Source organism: Acanthaster planci, linkage group LG11 (genome assembly GCF_054643075.1).
Source record: "Acanthaster planci isolate LZ-2023a linkage group LG11, COTS_SCS, whole genome shotgun sequence".
NCBI classification, from domain to species: Eukaryota; Metazoa; Echinodermata; class Asteroidea; order Valvatida; family Acanthasteridae; genus Acanthaster; species Acanthaster planci.
The window spans coordinates 12470915-12494692 of NC_141787.1; the positions used below are offsets into that span (position 1 = coordinate 12470915).

At 41.8% G+C, this 23778-nt stretch overlaps 1 protein-coding gene across 2 annotated transcripts in view; it reads left to right on the forward strand.

Annotated features, from left to right (window-relative positions):
• Positions 1 to 6678: 6678 nt before the first annotated feature.
• The window catches only part of LOC110990875 (uncharacterized), a 29167-nt gene continuing 12067 nt past the window's right edge, over positions 6679 to 23778 (forward strand). Inside the window, exons 1-14 of one of the 2 annotated variants that reach the window (XM_087142956.1) lie at positions 6679 to 6800; positions 10552 to 10761; positions 11244 to 11315; positions 12568 to 12627; positions 13165 to 13233; positions 14527 to 14598; positions 16104 to 16175; positions 16341 to 16409; positions 16912 to 16983; positions 17079 to 17168; positions 21531 to 21602; positions 21881 to 21952; positions 22485 to 22559; positions 23104 to 23247. In XM_087142956.1, coding sequence (XP_086999082.1) covers positions 10592 to 10761; positions 11244 to 11315; positions 12568 to 12627; positions 13165 to 13233; positions 14527 to 14598; positions 16104 to 16175; positions 16341 to 16409; positions 16912 to 16983; positions 17079 to 17168; positions 21531 to 21602; positions 21881 to 21952; positions 22485 to 22559; positions 23104 to 23247 — 1109 coding nt within the window. In that variant the 5' untranslated portion in view covers positions 6679 to 6800; positions 10552 to 10591. Of the gene's footprint in view, positions 6801 to 10373; positions 10762 to 11243; positions 11316 to 12567; positions 12628 to 13164; positions 13234 to 14526; positions 14599 to 16103; positions 16176 to 16340; positions 16410 to 16911; positions 16984 to 17078; positions 17169 to 21530; positions 21603 to 21880; positions 21953 to 22484; positions 22560 to 23103; positions 23248 to 23778 lie in introns of those variants that run through there. The other variant, XM_087142957.1, reaches the window with a different exon arrangement.

Sequence of the window (23778 nt, forward strand, 5' to 3'; positions counted from 1 at the left end):
CCATTAAGGGTGCAAACCACTAATTCAAGTGAGAATTTCTGACGAGCTCATTAGCATTAAAAGTACATCAAAAGTATCTTTTGAAAAAGGACATTGTTCGGCCCCCAAAATGGTGAGATTGTGTAAATCGTTGCCAGGATCAACTCCCCGGATCTTTGAGCTTTCATATGAGAGCAGAAGGGCTAAAAACTACGGTTGAATTGGTCCCGGCTACTTAAATGCCCGAGAAAGTTGAGGGTTGCCACTTGAAAAATGGCTGCAATCACACTTCGGGAAAATCACTTTTTGTGGATGATTTTGTTTTGTGGGAATAATTAAAAATGTAATTGGTTAACCCACAAAAAATTGAAAAGAAATTGAAAGATAAGTGACCAAACAAGAATTTCATTTGTGTTTCAGAAATCTCAGGGATGTTGGCGTGCATGCTATGGGCCCTGCCGGTGCTGATTTTACACTGTTTTCAATGGGGCTTGAATTACTTTGCAGTGGACTTTACCCTAACGGGTTTCAAATTTAAGCTGTACGTTCAGGAATACGACTGAGATTGGGACGCCGCAAATACGATTTATTGAAGAATTCAAGCCACCAAATGTTGTGAAACCATTTCCCAATTGTGAAAAAAATCCTGTGTTTAGTTAATCTGGCCAATGCAGATTCGAAATAGTGCGGTTGCAACTTTGAACATTTGAAACGAAGAGATAGCAATACGAAGGAGTAAAAAAGGACGTCTTTTCGAGCAAAATGAATGGAAATTTGAAAAGAAAATGAAAAATCCGAGGGCTTTAATTTGACGTGCATCTCAAACACCTGAGCAAGTCGTGAGTATTTGTCCTGATTTGTTGAACTTGAGTACGGGTATTTATCATTGTTGGCTATGGCAGTTTATTTACTGACCTGGCTGGCGCCCTCTATTGTCAGTCTGTAGCTATTTCTCATGAGTACTTCTGTGGAAAATAAAAGGGCGACGTCTGTAAGATACGTCTATATTAAAAGGGCGCGTCTATTTTTCCAAAGTCTGAGGCGATAGCAGAACAAAGACTCGACGCTGCCAGCAATGGCACGATGCGACGGCTCGTCGGCATGACGCCAAATTGCGTTGCGACGGCACAACGCAATAGCACAATCTGCAAACAAGACAGCATGACCCGAGGCTTGATCGGACACTGCACGGAAGTGCGACACGACGGCACGATATGCAACGGTACGACACGTTTCGATATTTCGAAATGGCGAGGGGCTTCAAGACCGTATTTTAGGGCTAACCTTCCGTGCAAAGAAATATCTTCAGAAGTCACAGGTTAATGAATGGCAATTTGAACAGAAAATGAAAATTCATAAACTGGGCTTTAATTTGACGTGCGTCTCAAACGCCTTAGAAACTCGTATTTGTCCTGATTTTTAAAGTTCGGGTATTCAATTACTGTTGCAATTGGCTATGGCAGTTTATTTAGCCTACACGTGTAGTGTATAGGGGTACAGTCCACTAATTCAAGCCCCATTGAAAACAGTGCAACACTGCAACCAACGAATGTTGGCCTCAATATTATTCAATGTGACTCTAACGTGATTTACCTGCCATGTAAACTTTCTCGTCGTGGTTTTTCTTGGATTGTGCGAATGATGGCGGAACACGAGACCACCAGACGAGCTCTGAGATCCGAACGAACTGCACCACGCACACCTGTGGAGGCTGCAGTGTCAAGGTCAGCAGCTCACCTCAGCCATCTGAGCCTTCCGTGCACTTGCTTTGTCGATGTGGCCGGAGTGAAGAACCTACGCAAGCTGCCAGTACCTATGCCGGTGCCCATTCCAGTGCCCACACCAGGAGCCAGGGTGGAAGCCAGGGTACCCTCCTCAACAGCCGGCCAAGTAAGCACACCAGAAGCCAAACTACCAGCCGTACCCGCAAACCTGCTACAGTATTTCACCATTTCCTTCTGAGACTACTGTATGTAGCGCCCATTCCTGTTTCATTCCTAATCCCACCGTTTGCTCTCCCTTTTGTGATGATACGTGTATAGTTAACCATCCCTCAGCACAGGTGAGACCGACCACGCCTACACCGTGTGAACCATCACCCCAAGGGCGTTTCGGTCAACCAATAGCACCGAATGCTGATCCAGGTATAAAACAGGATCAAATGTTGAGCTCAATGTTGGCAGCATCCGCGGATGGGATTAGCATGGAAATTCCAGTCTTCAGTGGTGGCGACCCCTCAGAGCTCCGTTGCTCTGAGGCCATGGTTGAGGGCTGTATCAAACTGCTTGTTCGTCTAAGTGAATTACAAAAGCATTTCATTGTGAAGTCCAAACTACGAGGTCAACCCAAAAAAGATGCCCTTGGTTTTGAGCACCATGCTAATCCTTTTACGCTTGCAATGTCAAACCTGCCCAACCAGTATGGAGACATCGGTATTCTCATCCAAAGTAAGATCGAACAGATCACTCCCTGGCCTAAATTGGCTGCCCTTGATTTCAAGCCGAATTGTGGAATTTGCGTCCACCGTTTCGGCTTTGGTTGTCCAACTGAAGAGTGCTCATGAAGGGGAGGCTGAGTTGAAAGCCAACTCCACTGCCTGCGTCCTCTATGGCAGGCTTCCTCACATTCACCAGACCGCCCTTTTGAAGGTCATGAGCACTTAAGGCGTGCGTAACTTCTCTCTTGCCGACATCAATGGGTGGTTGCAGGAAACTGCTACCATCGCCCGCAAGAAGATCCAGTTGAGGGCCTGAAGTCCGAAACCTCACCCAGTCAATTACATGAAAGACGACAAAGGTGTGCTGCTGCCTACCACACCAAAGCTGGGAACCAAGCAGCCAGTGTCAACAACAAACCCAGCAAAGCATTTCGTACTAGGGATTAAACAGAATCCAGACCTATCAAGGAGAAGAAACCATTTCACAAGCATTGCCCCGACCGTGAGGGCGAACATTGGCTTTCCCGTTGTGATGTATAAGCTCTCTGTGGGCCAGCGAATCGAGTGGATAAAGGCAAACCGTAGATGCTTGGAGGTGTGCCCAACAGCGAGAGGGTCAAGAATGTGACCTATGCAAGCCATGTCGTGAGTGTAACGAGGTCCACCTGACGGTCCTCCACAGTCTGCTCAAACAGCTGGGATATGGCTCATACTACTCAAGCTTTGAACCCAACCTCTCGTTTTTCTATGGTGATGGCAGGCAAGTCCTTGTCACCCCAAGGAAGTGATCTTAAAAATTTTGGTCCTCTTTACCCAAAGTGTTTAGATGCTAACATGAGCTGCTTGTATATATACACACTGTAATACACTGTATTGCCAAAGCTGAACCAGGATTCGGTCAAGAGCAGCTGAACTCTGTCATTTTTCCATGACCATTCCGTATTTGACAGAATGTGTCTTTTGTCACTTGACTCTACAAGTATTGAGTTATACTTCCTTTTGAACTTGCTCTATGGTAATGTGCTTCTGGATGTTCAGAATATCCAGCCATTGTTGAGTAATAATTTTGGGAATGATTTCCACAATTCTAATACTTAAGAAGTATGCAGCCCTTGATTTTGATTTGCTCTACAAGTGTATGTACATGTAGTTGTGAATTCTTCATATGGCATGAAGTTGTGCCTGGGCCATGTACATACATGTGTAGGTTAAACATATGATGACCATGGTCTAAGGGTCTTACACAGTATATTGAGTAGAAATTTCTGTGGCGCACCGTACTCGCATTTCTCAGATCTCGATGTTGATATTGGCATTGTCGAATAGGAAAGTGTATTGTGCCAATTATTTTGATTAGAATCTTGTATTCGATATGCATTTCGTGAATACTAAGGATCAATCCTATTCTATTTTCTGGTTTATACTTTGGTTAAAGTCACCAGCATGTGAACTGCACTGTATATATCACTTTGGTCAGCATTATCAGCTGGTGTAAAGACAGGCATTTCCTGTAGTGGCACACACTCTCAGAAGAGCATGAGAAAACCGCTTATGCATGAAGACTGTTGAGTGACTCATAGATAGACTGCATCCAGAACCGATCCTCAATTATTGTGACTGATGTCTTAGGGAGTCGATATTCTTTTTATCGATACTGGAATCGATTTTAGGGTTTCTGTGAAGTGTTTCATCATTTATTGCCACTGTGAAGTGGACTTGTAACAAGCCCACAGTGGTCCTGATCTACCACCTGAAGCTTGGTCAGACAACACTGAACGATGGCTCAATTTCAGCAGTGATACTCCAGAGGAATTCTGATAGGGATGTCCTGACCTACCAGCTCCAGCTTTCGGACTGGCCCATTCTTACCCGCAGGGCAGTGCTAATTGACATCATTCGTTGTGCTGGAAAGGATCCACTTGGCTGTCTGATGCCATTCATGGTGAGAGGCAAGATATTGGTTCAAGAATTGTGGAAGCGACCGTGGGGCTGGGATAATGAGATTCCTAAAGAAGACAAGGAACGGATACGGGCCAAGCATTTGAGATGGAGAGAAGAGCTAGCCCAACTGAAAGATATCAGCTTGCCTCGATGCTACACGCCTCTGCACTTCAACCCAGCCACCGGCAACTATCAGCTGCATGTATTCACTGATGCTTCAGAAAAGGCCTGTATATGGGGCGGTAGGCTACCTGCGAGCTATGAATGAAGTCGGCGAAGTCTCAGCTCGGTTTGTAATGAAATTGGAACTGATGGCTGCAGTAAGTGGAGATGAGTTGGTTGAACTCCTAGACGATGAATTGTCCCTGAAAGTCCCCATTACCTGCTGGAGCAAGAGTACTACTGTTGTCATTTGGATACAGTCAGAGGGCTGTCGCTATAACAGATTTGATGGTGCTCGGGTTGCCGAAGTTCAACGGCTGACGAATCATGTCACCTGGCGGTAGGTAGAGTCGTAAAGCAATCCCGCAGGTGACCTTACTCGAGGTCTCCCTTTGCAACAAATACATGACAGTAGTCGATGGTACTATCCATTCTTTCTGCTTCAATCTGAGACAGAATGGCCAAAAGTACCACTGAAACTTACCAAAGAGGGGGGCCCATTTGGAAGTGAAACCAGACCTCTTCACAGGGTTGATGGTGACGCCCCAAGAAAAACGCCCAAAGATTGATGTTTCAGGCTTTGATAATTGGGACAAGCTCTGTACCAATCCCCAGGGGAGGAAAACCTCCGTTCCTGAGTGCTGATGACCGATCCAAACTTGAGAGGCTCTTGTTCCAATGGATACAGACGGACTGTTTCCCGGAAAACCTACCAACTTTGTCCGCTGGCAAGCTTGTATCCACCAAAAGCCGACTCAGCTGTTTCTGCCCTGAATATGACTGTGAAAGTCAACTGATCCAGGTTGGTGGGCATCTACTTCTGGCGTCAGAGCTGACACGATCAAGAGCCTTATTGCTGCTTGGGACATGGTGGTGAGGACATGGTTCTTGCCGATCTCCGACGTCGCTTTTGGATTATACAGGGAAGACAGTCCATCGGGAGCCTACAGAGTCGGTGTGAGGGCTGCATCAGGCGACGTGGGAAACCTTCCATTCCCAAGACGGCAGATCTACCCCCATCCCGGCTCCACATTGGCAAACCTGCTTTCTATTCTACTGGAGTAGATAGCTTTGAACCGTTCACGGTCTCCCTTGGCCAGAGAAATGAGTAAAGATGGGGAATCATTGGGAAGTGTATGACCACCCAAGCGGTACACCCTGATCTACTCGATCCCTTGACGCCGATGCCTTTCTGATGGTATTTAACCGTTTTTGGTCTCGAAGAGGTACCCCACAGGAGGTCCTATGTGACAGTAGAACCAATTGCAAGGGAGGATTGACAGAGATGACCAAGGCCGTCAGTGAAATGACGCCTGGTTTGCAGTAACAGCTCGCCAAGTATAAGGTCCGATTCAAGTTAATCCGCCATCTGCCCCACATTTCGGTGGAGCATGGGAAAGAGAGGTGCGTTCTGTAAAGAATGCCTTTTATGCCATCCTTGGTAATCGAACGGTGTCTGTCATTGTCCTATACACCAGTTTGGTTGAGGTAGAGGCTCTCCTCAACTCTAAACGCTTGGGATATGTGTCCTCAGATGTGTCCAACCCTGATCCATCACACCTTTCACATTGCTCTTAGGGCGGCGAGACTATGCTGGGCCACAGGTGGTTTACCCTGATCAATATACAGTGCATCCGTGGTCGTCGTCATTGGTGACAATGTTGGGTATTGATGCAGCAATTCTGGAAGGAGTTTGTCGACTCATATCTTCCTTCAATGCAAGGTCGCCAGAAATGGCGAAAGGAAGAAGAGGATCTGGTAGTTTGTGGTTTTGATGATAGAACCGCAGCAGGTCCGTACGTGCTTCCTGGTCATCGAAGTACTACCTGAAGATGATTGACAAGTACGTGCTGTGAGAGTGCAAGCAGGTGATCGAGTTTACACCCGCCCGGTTGCTAAGGTGATCCGGCTGCCTGATGAGACGAAAGACAGAGCTGAAGTGGCTGACACTGTCCCTTCAAATTCAAACTAGAACAAGTTGTTACTTTCATCTTCACCTACCCCATTAACATGGGGCGGCCATTTTGAAATCTTGTTCAGTCTATACTTTATTAAACGTAACCTATTACCCTTGCCAATCACTTCGCTGTTTAAAGCGTTACTGTTTTACAAAAAGTCAGTGTTCCTTAACAACCGTTTGCCTATGGGAAATAAACTGTTTCTCACAGTTTTGGGGCGGCTATATTGCCAACTGCTTTGGTGAAGCGCTCCCTCTCTGGCCAGATTGCTAGCAGCGCACGGGCCACATTTTCCCAACATATGTTGGTAGGTGGATTTGATGGTGAGTTTCGTGCCTTTTTGTTGGTAATGATGACATTTTACAATACCAAAGGAACCTTGAAATCATTTATTTATTTAAGCCTCCTCAATAACACTAAGTATGAGCATTTATTTTCCATTCAACACTTTGCAAAATGGGGTTACGATCGACGGAGTGTCGGAAATAGACATAGTTCCGTTTCTTTTTGTCTCATAACGTTAACCACGTACGTGTATACTTATCAGCGGGTTAAGATAATTAATTTCCTGCTCTAGTGCTTTTCTTTTTCTCTTGATTTAGACTAATTAGAGGGAAGGAACTGCCTGTAGTATGTAATTTTCTCCAAGTTTATCCACCAACCAAACTGACATGTTGTGTATAGCAAGCAACCATGACCACGAAATAAAGTTTACTTGAACACTACAACCAACGAAAATTGGCCACAATATTCTTCACTTCAGCACTTCCGTGGTCAAGATGAACTCTCATTAATCGCTGAACAGATGAGTTGCAAGCAGATCATGGGCCCTAATGCACAATGTGCAGATAAAGCTTCATCGTCCAGACCACGCCTGTAGTCCCATAAAGTCTTCTCAACAGTTTTCTCCAATTATCTATAAGTTGTTTTACTCTAGGTTTCCAGAACCTGCTAACAACAAAACTTAAGGAACAGAATAGCCATGCAGAGAAATCTAGCATACCAGCAAAAAAGTTCTGGTCATCCATAACGTACGCTTTGCGGAGGATGAAATACAGGCAACACACAGGTGCTCATGAAGCAAAAATAGATGAAATTGGTGTGTAATACATTACAACTGCGTTGCAACAATAATACCATTACTGTTTATTGACAGCTCACTTTAAATTTAAAACTAGAGTTTTGACGTAAGGGGAATACCCTTCCGGTCCCGTACAGAAACACTTGTGGGAAAGTTCATTGCCACCGCAATAATACACCAGGTAAGCACAGATTACAAAAGCAGCCTCATCCATTGTCAGACATGCAGCGCACAATAATGTACTACTGCTCTCGGTGAATTCAACATGTAAACATCACAATGATACAACAGATATCCAGGCACTTGTAGAAAAAACTCAACATGTATACATCCCAATGACATAACAGATATCCAGTCACTTGTAGAAAAAAGGTGCTGTCGGGGGAAAAACGGTAGACACAAGGGGCATACACTTCAACGAAAAACGCGCAGGAAGGCCCGGAGGAAAGTTGTGATCGAATTATACCACCTGCACGCCGTATAAAAACTGCCCCGCTTTTCAGTTAGTAGCATTACATGTATTAGAATAATATAAATTGCCGAAATGAAATTGGAACAAACACAATGTCACATTAAATCAATGCTACAAATTGTTCTACATTGGTATACTCACCTTAAATCATGATTTGCAAAATAACTGGAACAGGATGGTTTGGATCAGAGTCGCAGATACAGAACAGCTAGAAGAGTGGAAACGCGTGTGGTGAATAAATGGCGACGACGTGACGTGCAATGCAGCGTGAATCGAAAGACACTATTAAGTACTAACCGCTGAAGCTGTTCGGCCCACTTCGGTCTCTCGGCTTCTCTCCGAATATGCCGTATGCATCGCCACAAATAGAGAGAAACCAAGTGACGTAGTGGGCCGAAAAGCTGCAGCGGTTGGTATCTTTGTGAATTCAAATTTACCGCATTGCGCAGACGCACAATTTTTGACTGGTTCCCTCTGTTGATTCTATCCTATATATTTCGGACGGGAACCAATTTACCAATTTTTGTACGTATCGCCGAAGTATATGAAACTCCATATATAAAATTGCTGCAATATATGTCGGTTACGTAAATTGTATAAGTTTTAAAAATAATAATCGAAAAACATGTACAATTTTATATAAACATTGTTTTGTTTTTTATATCCTTAATTATAGCCATGGGTTTGGGTATAGATTTTCTTTCTAATTTATGGGAAATAAATGTTTAATTCAATATGGCTGCAGATAATTTGAGTAAAACTAAAGTTTCCTGAACGTGACAATATAACATTACATTCTGATGCTGTCAATCGTTCAAATAACGTCAGAAAAACACGTTAGCAACACAACATTTCAGCAACGTTTGGATAACGTCATCAAAAAACATCTCCCTGACTTCGCAAAATACGGTATAAAAATGACGTTGTGGTGACGTTGAAATAACGTCAGTTGCCCGACGTTAAAAGCAAACATTTAAAAGACGTCAAGACAACGTCATCGGAAAAAAATCTTCCGAACTTCGCAAAATAAGGTATAAAAATGACGTTGTCGAGACATTGAAATAAAGTTAGTTGCCCGACGTTAGAAGACAGATATTCAAAAGACTTTAGCATAACGTCGTCAAAAAACATTTTCCCACGAAGTCAAGTCAAGGTCGGAATTTGACGTTACAATAAGGTCCTGATAAGGTCATTGTCTAACATGACCAAACCGTAACTTTCCAGTAACGTTATGGTGACGCTATGTGTTTGCTGGGATGTCGGTAGGTGGATTTGATGGTACGTAAGTTCCGCGTCTTTTGGTTTGTAATGATGACATTTTACAATACTCAAGGAACTTTGAAATCATTCACTTATTTAAGCATCATCAACGACGCTAAATATGAGCATTTGTTTTCCATTCATTATTTTGCAAAATGGTGGTATTTTTCCATTCGACACTTTGCAAAATGGGGTGACAATCTGCGATGTGTCGGAAATAGACGTAGTATTGTTTCTTTTTGCCCCGTAACGTTAACCACGTACGTGTATACTTATCAGCGGGTTAAGATAATTAATTTCCTGCTCTAGTGCTTTTCTTTTTCTCTTGATTTAGACTAATTAGAGGGAAGGAACTACCTGTAGTATTTAATTTTCTCCAAGTTTATCCACCAACCGAACTGACATGTTGTGTATAGCAAGCAACCATGACCACGAAATAAAGTTTACTTGAACACTACAACCAACGAAAATTGGCCACAATATTCTTCACTTCAGCACTTCCGTGGTCAAGATGAACTCTCATTAATCGCTGAACAGATGAGTTGCAAGCAGATCATGGGCCCTAATGCACAATGTGCAGATAAAGCTTCATCGTCCAGACCACGCCTGTAGTCCCATAAAGTCTTCTCAACAGTTTTCTCCAATTATCTATAAGTTGTTTTACTCTAGGTTTCCAGAACCTGCTAACAACAAAACTTAAGGAACAGAATAGCCATGCAGAGAGATCTAGCATACCAGCAAAAAAGTTCTGATCATCCATAACGTACGCTTTGAGCATGAAATACAGGCAACACACAGGTGCTCATGAAGCAAAAATAGATGAACTTGGTGTGTAATACATTACAACTGCGTTGCAGCAATAATACCATTACTGTTTATTGGCAGCTCACTTTAAATTTAAAACTAGAGTTTTGACGTAAGGGGAATACCCTTCCGGTCCCGTACAGAAACACTTGTGGGAAAGTTCATTGCCACCGCAATAATACACCAGGTAAGCACAGATTACAAAAGCAGCCTCATCCATTGTCAGACATGCAGCGCACAATAATGTACTTCTGCTCTCGGTGAATTCAACATGTATACATCACAATGATACAACAGATATCCAGGCACTTGTAGAAAAAAAGGTGCTGTCGGGGGAAAAAACGGTAGACACAAGGGGCATACCCTTCAACGAAAAACGCGCACAGGAAGCCCCAGAGGAAAGTTGTGATCGAATTATACCACCTGTACGCCGTGTAAAAGCTGCCTCGCTTTTCAGTTGGTAGCATTACCAAGGATATATTCTGGGTGCGTCGATCATGGCCTGTCTGGTACTACTTCTCGCCTTCGCAACCTCGGTGGTCGGGATGAACTCAACGGGGGACGCCTGTGATGTGTGCGAGTGTATCGAGAATCTGCACACAGTCAATTGTACTGGCAGAGGCCTCAGAGAACTACCCACAGGCATCCCCAACGACACTGTGTCACTGTAAGTATTACAGTTAATATAACTCAGTCTCTCTTGCGGTGCGTACCATCGGCAAACTGTGACTGGCAGTCAGTGAAAAGGCAAATGTCAAAAATATCTCAAGCAGCAATCAAAGCAACAAATAATAATTTGAAAAGTACAACCAATAACGTAACGAAAATATCTCCCTTACCAATGTAGTAAGAACAGGTACATTTTGATAAAAGACAGTAACTGAGCATTTTATTGACAACATGAGAAGGGGATTTATACTGATCTAGTGCTTAGAAAGACAAGTCTAAAATCAGGTCAGTTGAATCAGAAATTTAAGGCTGATTTAAGGCACCATAATTCAAAGAGGTTTTTTTTGACAAATAACAGTTGCGTTCTCAGACTTGGCACTGAATAAAACTCAGTGGAATGAGAGTCACATAAAAATGTTGGAAGCTGCAGATTCTCAAATGATTTCTGCTTTATATTAAATTCCCTGCTTCTCTTAACAGCGAACTGGGAGAAAATTCCTTGCGTGAGATACCTTACGACGGTTTATTGGAATTCAAGTCCCTGTTTAAGATGTAAGTTTTGCATATTACTTTTAACGAGAGTGGTGCAAGTGGTCAGCTGCATTATGTAGGCCTACTTTACCTATTTGAATTCAAAGAAGGTCTTAAATAAGGTATAATAATGAACAAGTATCTGCTTGGTCAGTCTGTTGACAATGTGCGCTGATGATCCCCCAAGCCAATAAAGGCGACGGGCATATCAGCGTCCATGCAAATATTTATTTCTCATTTGTGAATACCTTTCGAGTCAGAAAGTGAAAACAAGTTTTAAAAAAATTAAATTCCCGACAATTTTTTTTCAACAATAATTTCACTTTTGTTTGCAACACCCCCTCTATCTATGATATAGAATGTGCCTCATGCGAGTAAGTACCTTATCACGTGCTTTTAATAAGCCCAGTCGCGGGGACGACTTCTTGACCAATAGGGATGACTAGAATATCTTGGGTAGTTAGGAATGGAAATTGTTGTTCTATTTAATAATTCTGGGTTTTGCTTCTAAATAAGCATGGTTATTTTCCACGTGTTTTCCATTTCATGTACCAACGCCCGTTAAAATGCGTCTTTGCATAGATTGTAAACATGTATTATCATTTAAAATTAAACACCAACATTTGGAAATAAACGTGTTTCGGTGTTAAGAAAGTGTTACCATCCGATGAACGTGTTTTGGGTCCTGTTATTAACTCCAAAATGTGTCATTTTTTTCAAAATTTCTTAACACACGAATACGTAATGGTTTTTTTTAAATACAGCGTGTTTAGCTTTGGAATCTTAACACCACGACACCGTCGTCCTTGAGTGTTACCAGGAAGAGGTATAAGAAGGGTTAACCATGAACACTTAGGTTTTTTGGGGGGAGCGGGTTAGCGTAGCGGTTCTTTCCTTCGTTGCACCAATGAGGCCCGGGTTCGAGTCCCAGCTTGGCCCAGACTTTAAGTGCATTTGGTTTCCTGTCCATTCTCGCTCTCGCAGGTTTTCTCCGGGTACTCCGGTTTCCTCCTGCCTCTAAAATTGGACCTTCTTCCTAACTCCGTAATGTGATGCTGATTAATAAAGTGTATACAAATAGCCTGAGTTGCTGAAAGCGCCATTGAAACAAAACAACAACAACACTTGTTTTTACAGTGTGCGCCCTCATACATACATTCTCATTATGGACAGATTTCATTCCACGTTGGCGCCGTTCAGCATTCCTATGTACACAATGGTTGGTAGTGTGCCTAATAAGAGACCTGCTGTTTTGCTTCCTTTTTACGCTCAGAAACCTAAACGGCAACCTGATCGAGAAACCCTTTGAATTGCCAGAGTCCGTGAGAATATTGTAAGTAACATGTGATATGGTTATCAGTTTGACAGGAATTAATAACATTTTGTAGTAGGGATATGCCTTCGACCTTGAGAAACAGGACTCTGCCTCGGTTATTCGTACATATACAGACGCGCACTGTAGTAGTCTGAATGCCAGTCCGTATGTGTATAATGCTATCCACATTAAACTTAAACCTACGAAGCAAGGACAAGTGACTTAATATTACCAGAAAATAACTACGATGAATTCGATGAACATTAGCAGGTAATCATACCATTAAGAAGGCTTGAATTGACGTTTATTACCGGCTTGGTTTTGTTTGTGTGTGAGTGAATTAACGTCACTAAATGCTTTCTCAAAAATAATGCCATCGGTGAACACACTATCGTAGTGCTTTAGGCCCATGGTTCCATACAGGTGCAGCCAGTGTTCAACGGATGCGGCGAGGGGACGGGGAGTGTAAATATTATGTAAACGTTTTGTTCCAGGTTGCCTACCTAATATTCACGTGCATCTATACGTATCAGCATTTCGTTTTGTGTTTTGCAGTACCGCATACGGGAATCGACTACAAGACATGAAGCCGATCGTGAAAAATGGTATCAATCTACTTTCAGCGTAAGTGCAGTGTTGAACCAGAACCAAGTCAATTGGTAATGTACTATGTCCTCTAATATCCATGTTACCGAAATCCGAAAAGAAACAAGTCACAATCTTTTCTGTTTTGCACTTAGCAGGGCCGTGTCAAGTGTCCCGTAGGCCCCCCGGCATAATTGCTCCTTAGGCCCTTCTGTGATTCACCAAATTGAATTGACAGTAAAGTTAGTTGGATGTTCTCGCCTTTTGAAGTGGCATTTTTACTCGCCTTTTACGGTATTCTTTGAATTAGGGAGTTTACGGCCCGATCCCGCCATTCCTCAGTCCCGCTATGTCGGTCGGATGTTTTGTCCAAGATTCCCTCTATAAAGGCTTGAACTGGTGATGTGTCACTCGAAAACGGAGTAATATGGCCACAGTTATGTCATGTCCATCCAGGCAGCGCACAATCGCAACACAGTGATGTGTCCAGTGCAGACGTCTTTGTCTTACCTTGCTGGGTCCACATCCCCCAATGGCCCATTTTTGTCTCATTTCAACGGGAGCCCAGTTACGCGTTCCCAGTTTGTCGCGGTTCTTCGTCGTACCCTTAACTTTGTCAGGCTTCACGATGACAGATTCACTTCCTATTCGCGGAGCCACGTCTGCGGCTATGGTCGGTGTATCTGTGCATGATATCAAGGTTACAGACGTTGGGAGTCGAGGGCTTCGTCCAATTTTCAACACCACCGTCGCCGTTTCCACTGCCACCGCTGCTGTTACTGCTTCTCCTTGTTGTCGTTGGTGCTGCTTCTGCTGCTGTTGTTTAAGTTTATCAGTTTATTCATTTTACTTGTGTCTTCTTGCTATCTTTTATAAATTAGTACAATGAGGTTTTGTGTGGATTATTTGTGCGATTGAGTGTGGAGTACCAAATGTTTGCTTTTTCTTCATTGTAAACGGTGCATGACGTTAGGACCGTGATAACAACTTCTACTTAATTTCAAGTACGGGTTTTTCATACATAAACCGCATATTACATGTAATTAACATTGTATACTCGGTGCTTTTACCTACCTATTGCGAGGGCGCTCTTCCCCGAGGAAATGCTTCCTGCTCCACTTTTTGTATAAGACTGGCCAATTTTCCAATGTATACATTCCTCATTGTTGACTATCAAGGCCTGGCTACCAGGTCAATCTATTTGTTCCATTTGGAATTGAAAATAAATACATGCAAGGTTAATGGAGCAGTATATTAACCTTTTGGGATGGTCAGAACAGCACCAAAGTACTTTTTACATTTTCACGTGTTGGCTTTAAATTCTATCCACAGTAATTTCGAAGAGAACAGCATTAGAGTCCTGGAGACAGGCACCTTCAAAAGGTGCAAAAACTTGATTAATCTGTAAGTATAGGCAAAAATACGTTGGCCGTATGAAACGGCACTGTAGTCTCGAGAAAAACATCAAAACTTCAGAGACTTGTGAGCTGTACTGTCAAGCAAATTTCCTTGGATGAGAGCAGCGTATTCTGTCTGGGAAAGGACTAATTGACGATAATGCAAAAATCCCGAGAGTGCTATATATAACAACATTATGATCAGATTTCGTGAGTGCCATCCGACTTGCGATTCCTAAATATCTAGCTTGTGATAGCATGGACTTCTATTACTCTTCCTATTCTGATATTCGGGGTCAGCAATAATTTATCGAAGATGAGCGGGTTACAAGGGTTTGGGTGTCTAGTCTTGGTCAAAACGAGTACATGTAGTTGAAACGTACGAACCTATAGTCACGCCAGCAACAACGTCTTGGGAAATTGGTCAAATCTCCTCCCGAAATAAGCCATTTGCGAATTAGATTTGAATAAAATCTGGTACACTGCGTTATCAGATTGCACATGAAAGTAACCATTTGAATTCCCCAGGCTAAATACGCTGTTGCTATATCTCGTGACTCGGGGCAAGCTTTAGCGACCACCATTATTGAAATGGACTGGTTCCTTTGTCCCTTCTTACCCATTGAACACAGTGTATTGGTGCAAGGCGTCTCTTATGTAACTAAGCAAACTTGCCCCGAATCATGAGGTAGATGGCAATAGTGTTTAAGTCCGTAGAATTCAAATTGTTACCAGATTTTATTTAACTCGCAAATGGCGGGGGAACTCACTGCGCATGCATATGTACGAATGCATACGCTCATTTTCTATTCACGCACGCGCATACACGTTGAACAGCCACGATGAAGTTGCACAATAGTCTGGTACAACCTTGCACGCGGCACTGGTACCGGTGGTCGAAAGTTGTGTTCGATGCCACGTGTATAGTAGGGCTACATGTACGTGTACTTGACGCTCGTGGCCGGCCGATTGACGGTCGGACGCGAATGGATAGTGTGCACATTATCATGGCAGCTAAGTTTCCGGACCCATACTCTGCCGACAGCATGGACCACGTGTATGATTTGTAATAAGGGGTTAAGAAATACTTTTCCATTAAACCATCCAGTGTAAAAGTTAAACGAGACCGAGACTGTTCGTCCATTTGTTCGTAGCACGCAAACATGTACTGTATATACATGTACACCAAAAAGACCCTGGAGAATGCAAGGTAAAGAAAACAAGCAAAACATAAGGGCGCTAGAATTTCACAATCGAGATTTGCGGGTGCGCAACAACATCCTGCTTTTTCTTACTTCAGGTTGACAAAGTAAAAAGATAAAATTCGACAGTCTGAGATAACTAATCTCGGCATTCTAAAAGTAAGATTACAACATCCTGAGATAATTGACGTCACACTTCTTAAAATCATTGTAACACCTTTGGGATATCGCCAGTAAAAAGCTCAGGAAAATGTGACGCTTTGATAAATTCTGCCTATTTTCCTTCCCGGTCCTTTACTACAATTCACAGGAACTTGAAAGAAAACAAAATTTCGGAAGTACAGCCTGGAGCACTTGCGGGACCAACGAATATTTATAATTTGTAAGTCGGCAATCATTGAATTTTAAAACAGAAAAATCAGTACCGTATGCAGTCGGGTAAGGCTTTTTAAGTGAAGTTAGTTTCACTTTAGAAATGCCACCATCCCCTTAACAATTTTACAAGCTGCCTAATGGGAGCCTGTGTTATACCTGTTTCGTTTTTCAGGACTTTGAGAAAAAACGCTATTGAAGAACTTGGACCAGTTATCACAGAAGGATTGCAGTTTACGAACTTGTGAGTAAAATCTTGTTATCTTTGGTGTATATTTTTAGCTCGTCGGTCAATTTCCGTATACGAAAGGAATAACAAAAAACAATCACATGCACAAACGCAAAACACACAAAAACAAAATGTTAAACTGTATGGAGTGTGCTATGAGGCATTTTTCCTGTATGAGCATCCCTACTCCACTCCTCAGTAAGTTCTCTCTATTGTAACACCAAAGTTACATTAAAAAGGTCACAGAATAAACGTACAGAATAAACACTCATTCCACCGCCATCACCCCGAAAAATTTAACACAAACCCTATTAAAACAAAAACAACCAAAACAATAACCAAGTCTGTATTCTATGACTTTAATGAACTGACAACCATTATTTAGGAATTTGAAAGTAAATTCAATTTGCTGAGGAATAGAAACGTTCATATATGGTTATACGAATACACGAGACATTACTTTGGTTCTACACTGCGATTGATTTATCAATTTTTTTTGTTTAATTTGTTCAATTAGGAGGATGGAACAAAATAACTTGAAGGTTTTAAGGTCACACACCTTTGGGAGGACACGGAATCCCTATGTTGTGTAAGCATTCACACTAATGTCATCCAAACTCCCTCGTTTAAGCGTTGGAGCGATTGGCGTCGTTTAACATTTTATAATCTTTGTTCGCAATGCAGGGTTTTTTCTAACTGTAAGTTGGAGGAAATTCCATCTGGGCTGTTTCTCAATGGGACGAAACGAAAGAATCCCTACAAAATGCAAACTCTGTAAGTATATACGACACTTGAATCTGGCATTAGAATATGAAACTGAATATCGACTGATTAAGCGTCCTGTAAAATACTGCAGAAAAATATTGCTACCGGGTCATTACAGCTCACACTTTTGTAACCGTTAGTGAAAATCGGGAAAAGAAGCCAATATAGGATTCAATCTTTACCTAAGACGGCTGCTTGTCGTTACAATATAGCTTGACGACTGATAGCTATCGGACGGAAATGTCTAGGTGTGTGAAAAGTTTTAAAAGATAATAGTAATTTCCCATTCTGTGACACTTCGTGTCTGGTGACTTGCAATAACTCCTGGTTGGAGCATATGTAACAAATCTAGCCTGTTTATGTCCGAGAATTGGATTATGAGCGGACATAAGAACATGACCAATATTAGCCTCACTTATAGGTTTGCCTACTATTACATCATACGAAAATATATTAGCATCCCAGTCATTGCAGGCTATTTTGCTGCTCAGGTCTCACTTATAAGTAGCGGTGGGTAGTCGGATCGGGTGGTTTGTTAGTGTCGCTTTGGATAGGTTGATTATGAAGGTTTCAAATTTTCTGCTATTAAACTTATCCGGTTGGATTTGGTGATCTTGACCTTAGTTCGGCATGTTGTGGGGAAACAGTTCTTTTTCCACTGACTGTGTGTTCTCTTCTTTTCTTTCTTTTTTTAAATTTATTTATTTATTTATTTGTTTATTTATTTATTTTTAATTTAATTCAATTTTTTTGCCATTGCTTTGAGTTTGGATAGGTAGCTATAAGGAATATCGTTCAGGGTATATGGTTGTATTCCTCAATTCACTATGTGTGAAGTGAAATTACTGGGAATACTTGGGGGCTTTGGTTATACGATGTTCTGTCACAGTGCATGTATTTTGACAGAACCTTTTATACTTGGTGGAACACAGATCTATTGCTTTGCATGGTTTGAAGAATCTCACTGTATCAGATATAGGCACATAGTCCTATGTGCACTGCCCTAGACAGCTGACACACTTCCTGGCAGATGTCATACTTTTTGCACTCAGCCCAACTCTTTATGCATAAGGTGGGATCACAAGTATGTATGCAGTTTTTCCTGGTTAGAAGAAAGCTGTAAAATCTGTACTGCCTTGTGTGGTTATATTCATGGATCCAGAAAACTGCCATAGATCCCCCACAAATCTGCACCAGTTTGCATTCAATTGTTCCCCTTTTCTTGCAGTTATGAAAGTTTGAAAATTAAAGGTTTCACAAAAGGTGGATTCTGAAGAGGATTCTAGCACTAATTATTCATAATGTGGGCCAATCAGAGTTACTATGCACTAACTGGTAGCCAATCACAGTCCACTGTTTTAGCCAATCAGGCAAGGGGTCAGATTACTTCTGTCAGGCAATGCTAGTTTAGGAGGGAAATTCTCATGTGAGGATCGTTCTGTCACAGCTTGTTGGCAAGCTGGGTCAATTTGCCCACCACTGCCCCAGCACATGCCTTTTTTGAAGTTATTTAGGTTTTAGTGGCGTTTTCCAGGATTCGAAGATAGCCACTTCCTAATACATACAAGACATGACAAGTATCTTTACTGTTATGATACATTGTACCAATGAGATTATTGTTGACATTGATGTTTACCATAATACACTGTAATTTGTAAAGGGTCAGCCACCCCCTCTTATGTACCCAAGGGCGTGGGGTGCTGTATGTTCCATAGCACAACCAGCGCTGACCCTAAAAGGTTGGATGGATCATTCCATTATTTCATGATTATTCCTCGGGCCTGGGAGCCCATTCATTAATGATTGGCCTGTAAGCCGAATGACAATAGATGTACATCATGTACATCGGACGTGGGAGTCCTTTGTTTGATGTATGTTTTGGGGCCTACCAGCCCATGTGACTGATGCCAGCTTGCCCAGAACAGATTCGGTATCTGGCAAAATAATAAATAATTGAAGCTGTGGCAAGAAACGGGAAAATCATTGTCCGGAAGTTTGTTCATTTGTGAGTCCAATCCTTTATTAAGGTCATAAGACAGCAGAGGCTAGGAGTATTCTCTTTAGAGATGTGGTACGTGGTCTTGAAAAATATCAGTACGGGTGCTTCCTCTTCACGCCTCTTGGTTGGGGCTTTGGCCGAATGAAGTAGTCAAACAAGTTGCGGGTTGAGGTGTAGTTGTGGCTTGGTGAAGAGTAGGGTAACAGGAAACATCCCCGAGTCGAGTCGTTCCCCAAAATTGAAACCCGGGTCAAGTCTTCCCCGGGTCAAATCGTCCCCAACTCAAATTGTCCTCGGGTCAAGTCGTCCCCCACTAGTTCTTACAAGTGTTGTCCGTCAATGTAATTTTCTTTGAAGGTGCCTCAACCACATGTAGAAGAGAAAAAAACAAGACAGAGACTTGTACATGTACTCACAATTTTCATTCGTTCTCCGCAGCTCGAGCTGGCGGCTTTTGATATCTACAGTAACCAAGACGTGCCACATATATTAATTAAAAAGGCCATTCCTGGTGTGTGCCAATGTAACAGCACATAGGCCTATTCTTTGAATTGTCAAAACATCTTCAAACAGTTTCAAATCTTCCAGTGGTCATTTACAGTTTATTTGAATAACTTTATGAAATCAGTAATGCGGAAATGAATTTTAGTAATTTTAAATTACTAGGAAAATCAGTTAACATTTTGACTAGGTTGTTTTAAGAGCGTATCGTGAAAGAAATTTTGTAATGATTGTATTAAATTTGTATTTTGTGATAAGTCTCTTGTAAAATGAAGTTACTTGTAATTGTTACTTATCGATCAATTACGGTATACATGTAATTGGGGTTCCCCGTCAGTGGTGTGTGAGTGAGCACTCCAATTGAGCTACAACCTTTGTCCGAGCGGCAAGGCTCAATGCGCACGGCCACCCTTTTGACGTTTCGCCGACGAAGGTGGTGTTTCACGGCAGCTCAGGTGTGGCATACAGGCCGACAACTGAGCTGGGGACGCTCTGTGTTATACTTCTCATGCAAATTTTTCTATTGCTCATTTTCACCCTCGATTCGTCTGTAATTTGATTGGTTGGCTATAATCCACTTAGAATCCCGTCAAAGTCGATAAAATGTGATCACAGTTAATCAAATGATGTTAAATGTGAAGATCAAGCCAAAAATCCCAATAAAAGACAAAGAAATAAATAAATTTCCCCCAGCAAAAACTGGAAAAGTACAAAAAGTTAATAACCCCCAAAATAAATTACTGCAGTGAAAGAAAAAGTCAAAATGCAATATATTATCCCCCCAAAGTTAGTTTCCGCAGTAAAAAATTGAAAGAAAAAATTACCCCCCCAAGTAAATTGCCGTAGTAAAATTATAATTTAATTATTTATACGGGGGACGACTTGACTTAGGGACGATTTGACACGGGGACGACATGACTCGGGGACGACTTCACCAGCATTCAAGACTAGTGCCATTCGATTTTTGAGTTTCTTCCACCTTCCCAGAAAAGAGCTGTAGAATTTGAGAGAATGGTGTGGCCCAGGTTAACGTACCCTGGTGTGGATGTAGCTTGGTGGTGTTGGAGTCTCGATTGCCTTTGACAGCGACTATGTTGTCGGGTGATAAGTCTTGACAGAAACAAGTCTGTTGACTGTTGGCTATCCGGTGTGGGCGGTTTGCTCCTTGTAAGTTACCTGATTGCAGGTTGGAGTTATGTATACCCAAAATGTGGTTGGTTAGTGTGGGCGATTATATTTTCTGAATGCAGAAATAGGGTGGAATTGCGAATAACGTGTGTTGCGGATATGCTCGTGTATGCGGCTGAGATTGATGGTGCAAGTCTGTGGTCGTACTTGGTGTACGGTTGACAAAGAGGGAAGCAACCTGAAAATACCTTGCTTGCTAAACAAACAACCCACAATACCTCCAAAGGGGCAAGGTGTATAGAAATATGACAAGATTATGGTTCTTTCCCATTCAGTGATACTTCATTTGAAATCCAAATCCTCGCTTGTTAGTATTTTTAAAAGTAACTCTAAGTGATGTTCTACGAAATTGGGGATGAATGTAAAAAGAGTTTTTTTTTAATTGAATCGAATTCAATTGATAGAATCGATAAAAAGAAAAGAGACTGACATGCACTCGCCCAATATTAGTTAATTATTGACAACACGATCCTGAAAATCAGCGAAATGAATTTTCAGAAAAATTTCAAGACGGGAGAAAAGGTCAAACAATCTTGGTAGTTTCCTGTAAAGATCTCTCAAAGTAGTCGGGATCCTTTTTTCTTGTTCCTTTTTTTTGCCTGTGAACCGGCCTAACACAAATTGTTAGTCTATAATGTGTTATCTAAAACATAAAACCATTCCCGTGTGTGTTTTATCTGCAGTATATTTACTAGAAATAATCTACGACGCGTCTCCCCGGGAGCATTTCACGGAATCAAAGGTTTCAAGGAGCTGTGAGTGACTTAGATATCGATTTTATTGTACGCCAATTATTGGGATATCGTGGGTAAAGAAACGAGAGCACTCTGTAGATTTAAAATAGACCAATGTTTCCACTTTTTCGAATTCACTTACTCATGTTTCCCTACACTGGTTTCGTTTCAAAATGTTTCTGGTTAGTGGAAATTCGCAAAAAACTGAATGGGAAATAAATTTCTTTGGTTACAGGTAGTCCGGCTTGTGAATAATTCTTTGAAAATTTAACAGGTATATTTTCCTATATATTTTCTAGGTATTTAGACAAAAACGAACTGACGTCTCTGCCAAGCAACATGTTTGAAAATTTGACAGAAATTGGAACAATGTAAGTGTTCTCTTAAAGAGCAACATCATAGGCCGTATCGATAAAATTGCAAATTAAACAGAATTTTTGGTTGGGATTTAGAATCAATTTGTACTTCGAGACTTCACTTCCAGTTTTGATGACTGAAATATTCCAGCTCGACTCCAGCGCGTTTGTCTTGAAGTTCAAACTCCAAATTGATCGCTTGACCGATCACACGATCACACCTTTTGAAAAACCACGAGAACCTAAAATTAAAAGAGAAAAGCTTGCTGCCCATTTCTTTCACGCACAAGAACCTAAGATGAAGCTTCCTGCAGTTTCTTTTGTTACTGTGACAACCCTTGAAAGAAACTAACTTATTTCAGCGTACAAATTTGGCTGAGTTCTGTTTTTATAAATTCAAACACCCGACGGAGGTGTCATTTTTGAGGAGGAACGCAACTGTGTAACGCCGGATCTCCTCACGCAAAGTGACATCTTTCATTTCGGACCCCTGTATCAGTTACAACCAGAGACACACGATGACACGGAAGTCTTTTTAACTTTGCAGTAAACTGTCCAACAACAGACTCGTTTCTGAAGGTCTGCCAGAGGATACGTTTAACTACACTTCAATATTAACGCTGTAAGAAGTTCATGGTTTCCGTTTTATTCAAGAGAAGTGTGCATGAGCTTCCCTTTAATTTTTTCTGATTTTCATTTGTTAAGTAAATTGCAACCATTAATAAAAGATATGAATAAACCTTTTTGAAAATCATAGGTAAACCAGAACGTGTAGTCTCTTTTGAGTAGAGATGACTCATTTATTCATTATATCTATTCACCCAATAGTGCATTTAGCGCAAATTACAGGACGATAATGAGTGAAGAATACATTGAAGAAATGCTCAGTTTTAGCAGTGGGGGAAAAAACCCAGATGTTTCGGGGAAAACCCACGGATTCAGGTGTGGGGACTGCAAACTTTATCCACATGTGGACTGAGCCGGATTCGAACCCAGACCGCAGAGTTGGAAGGCGAGGAAAGAAAGACTACGCCAACCTGACTCCCCTCTCCCATTCAGATGTAACTTCTGCCACTGTATGCATCAAATATTTGTTTGGATTTCCTTGCCAGCAGAGAGTTCTGGACACATCCTCTCTTTGATTCATTTTCTGTGTGTCATTTTAGGGACATATCATCCAATCAGCTGACTTTTATCCCCACTGGACTTTTCCGGTCACAGACAGGCCTCCGTAATCTCTACTTGCAACGAAACAGAATCAGTGTTCTGCATGAGGGGGTGTTCAGAGGACTTCGATCGCTTCGATATATGTGAGTTCAACATTTTTCAATTCACCTGAAATACTTCTTAAAGAAAAATTAGACAAAACAGGGGGATGGGAGTTACCACAAAGGACAGTCCCCCCGCTAACAACCCCACCCCCCACGCAATTAGACTTTGTCGATGAATTTGAATAATGGACAGCTGTTTTAAGAACCTCATGATATAGGTCTATGTCAAAACTAGAGTAACGTGTATCAGCACACTAGGCCTACATATGCATGGCAACATCCCCCCCACAAAAATAACAAATTCCCGAGTAAAAGCTGACTACCCAGAGGAGTGCAGTGCCCCAGCTACTCCAGTGAGACAAGACAAAGCCCAAACCAAACCATACCACACAATAAACCAAACCCCACATGAATCTGCCATAGGATACACACGCAATGGTGTACATGTATAGTGTGCACTTCAGATCCAGATGTTTAATGCTTCTCTTCTTGTTCATGTATACAGCTTGATGCACAGGCACAGGCACAGATTGACTAAAATAAAATTAAATATAAAGCATAAATCAAGAG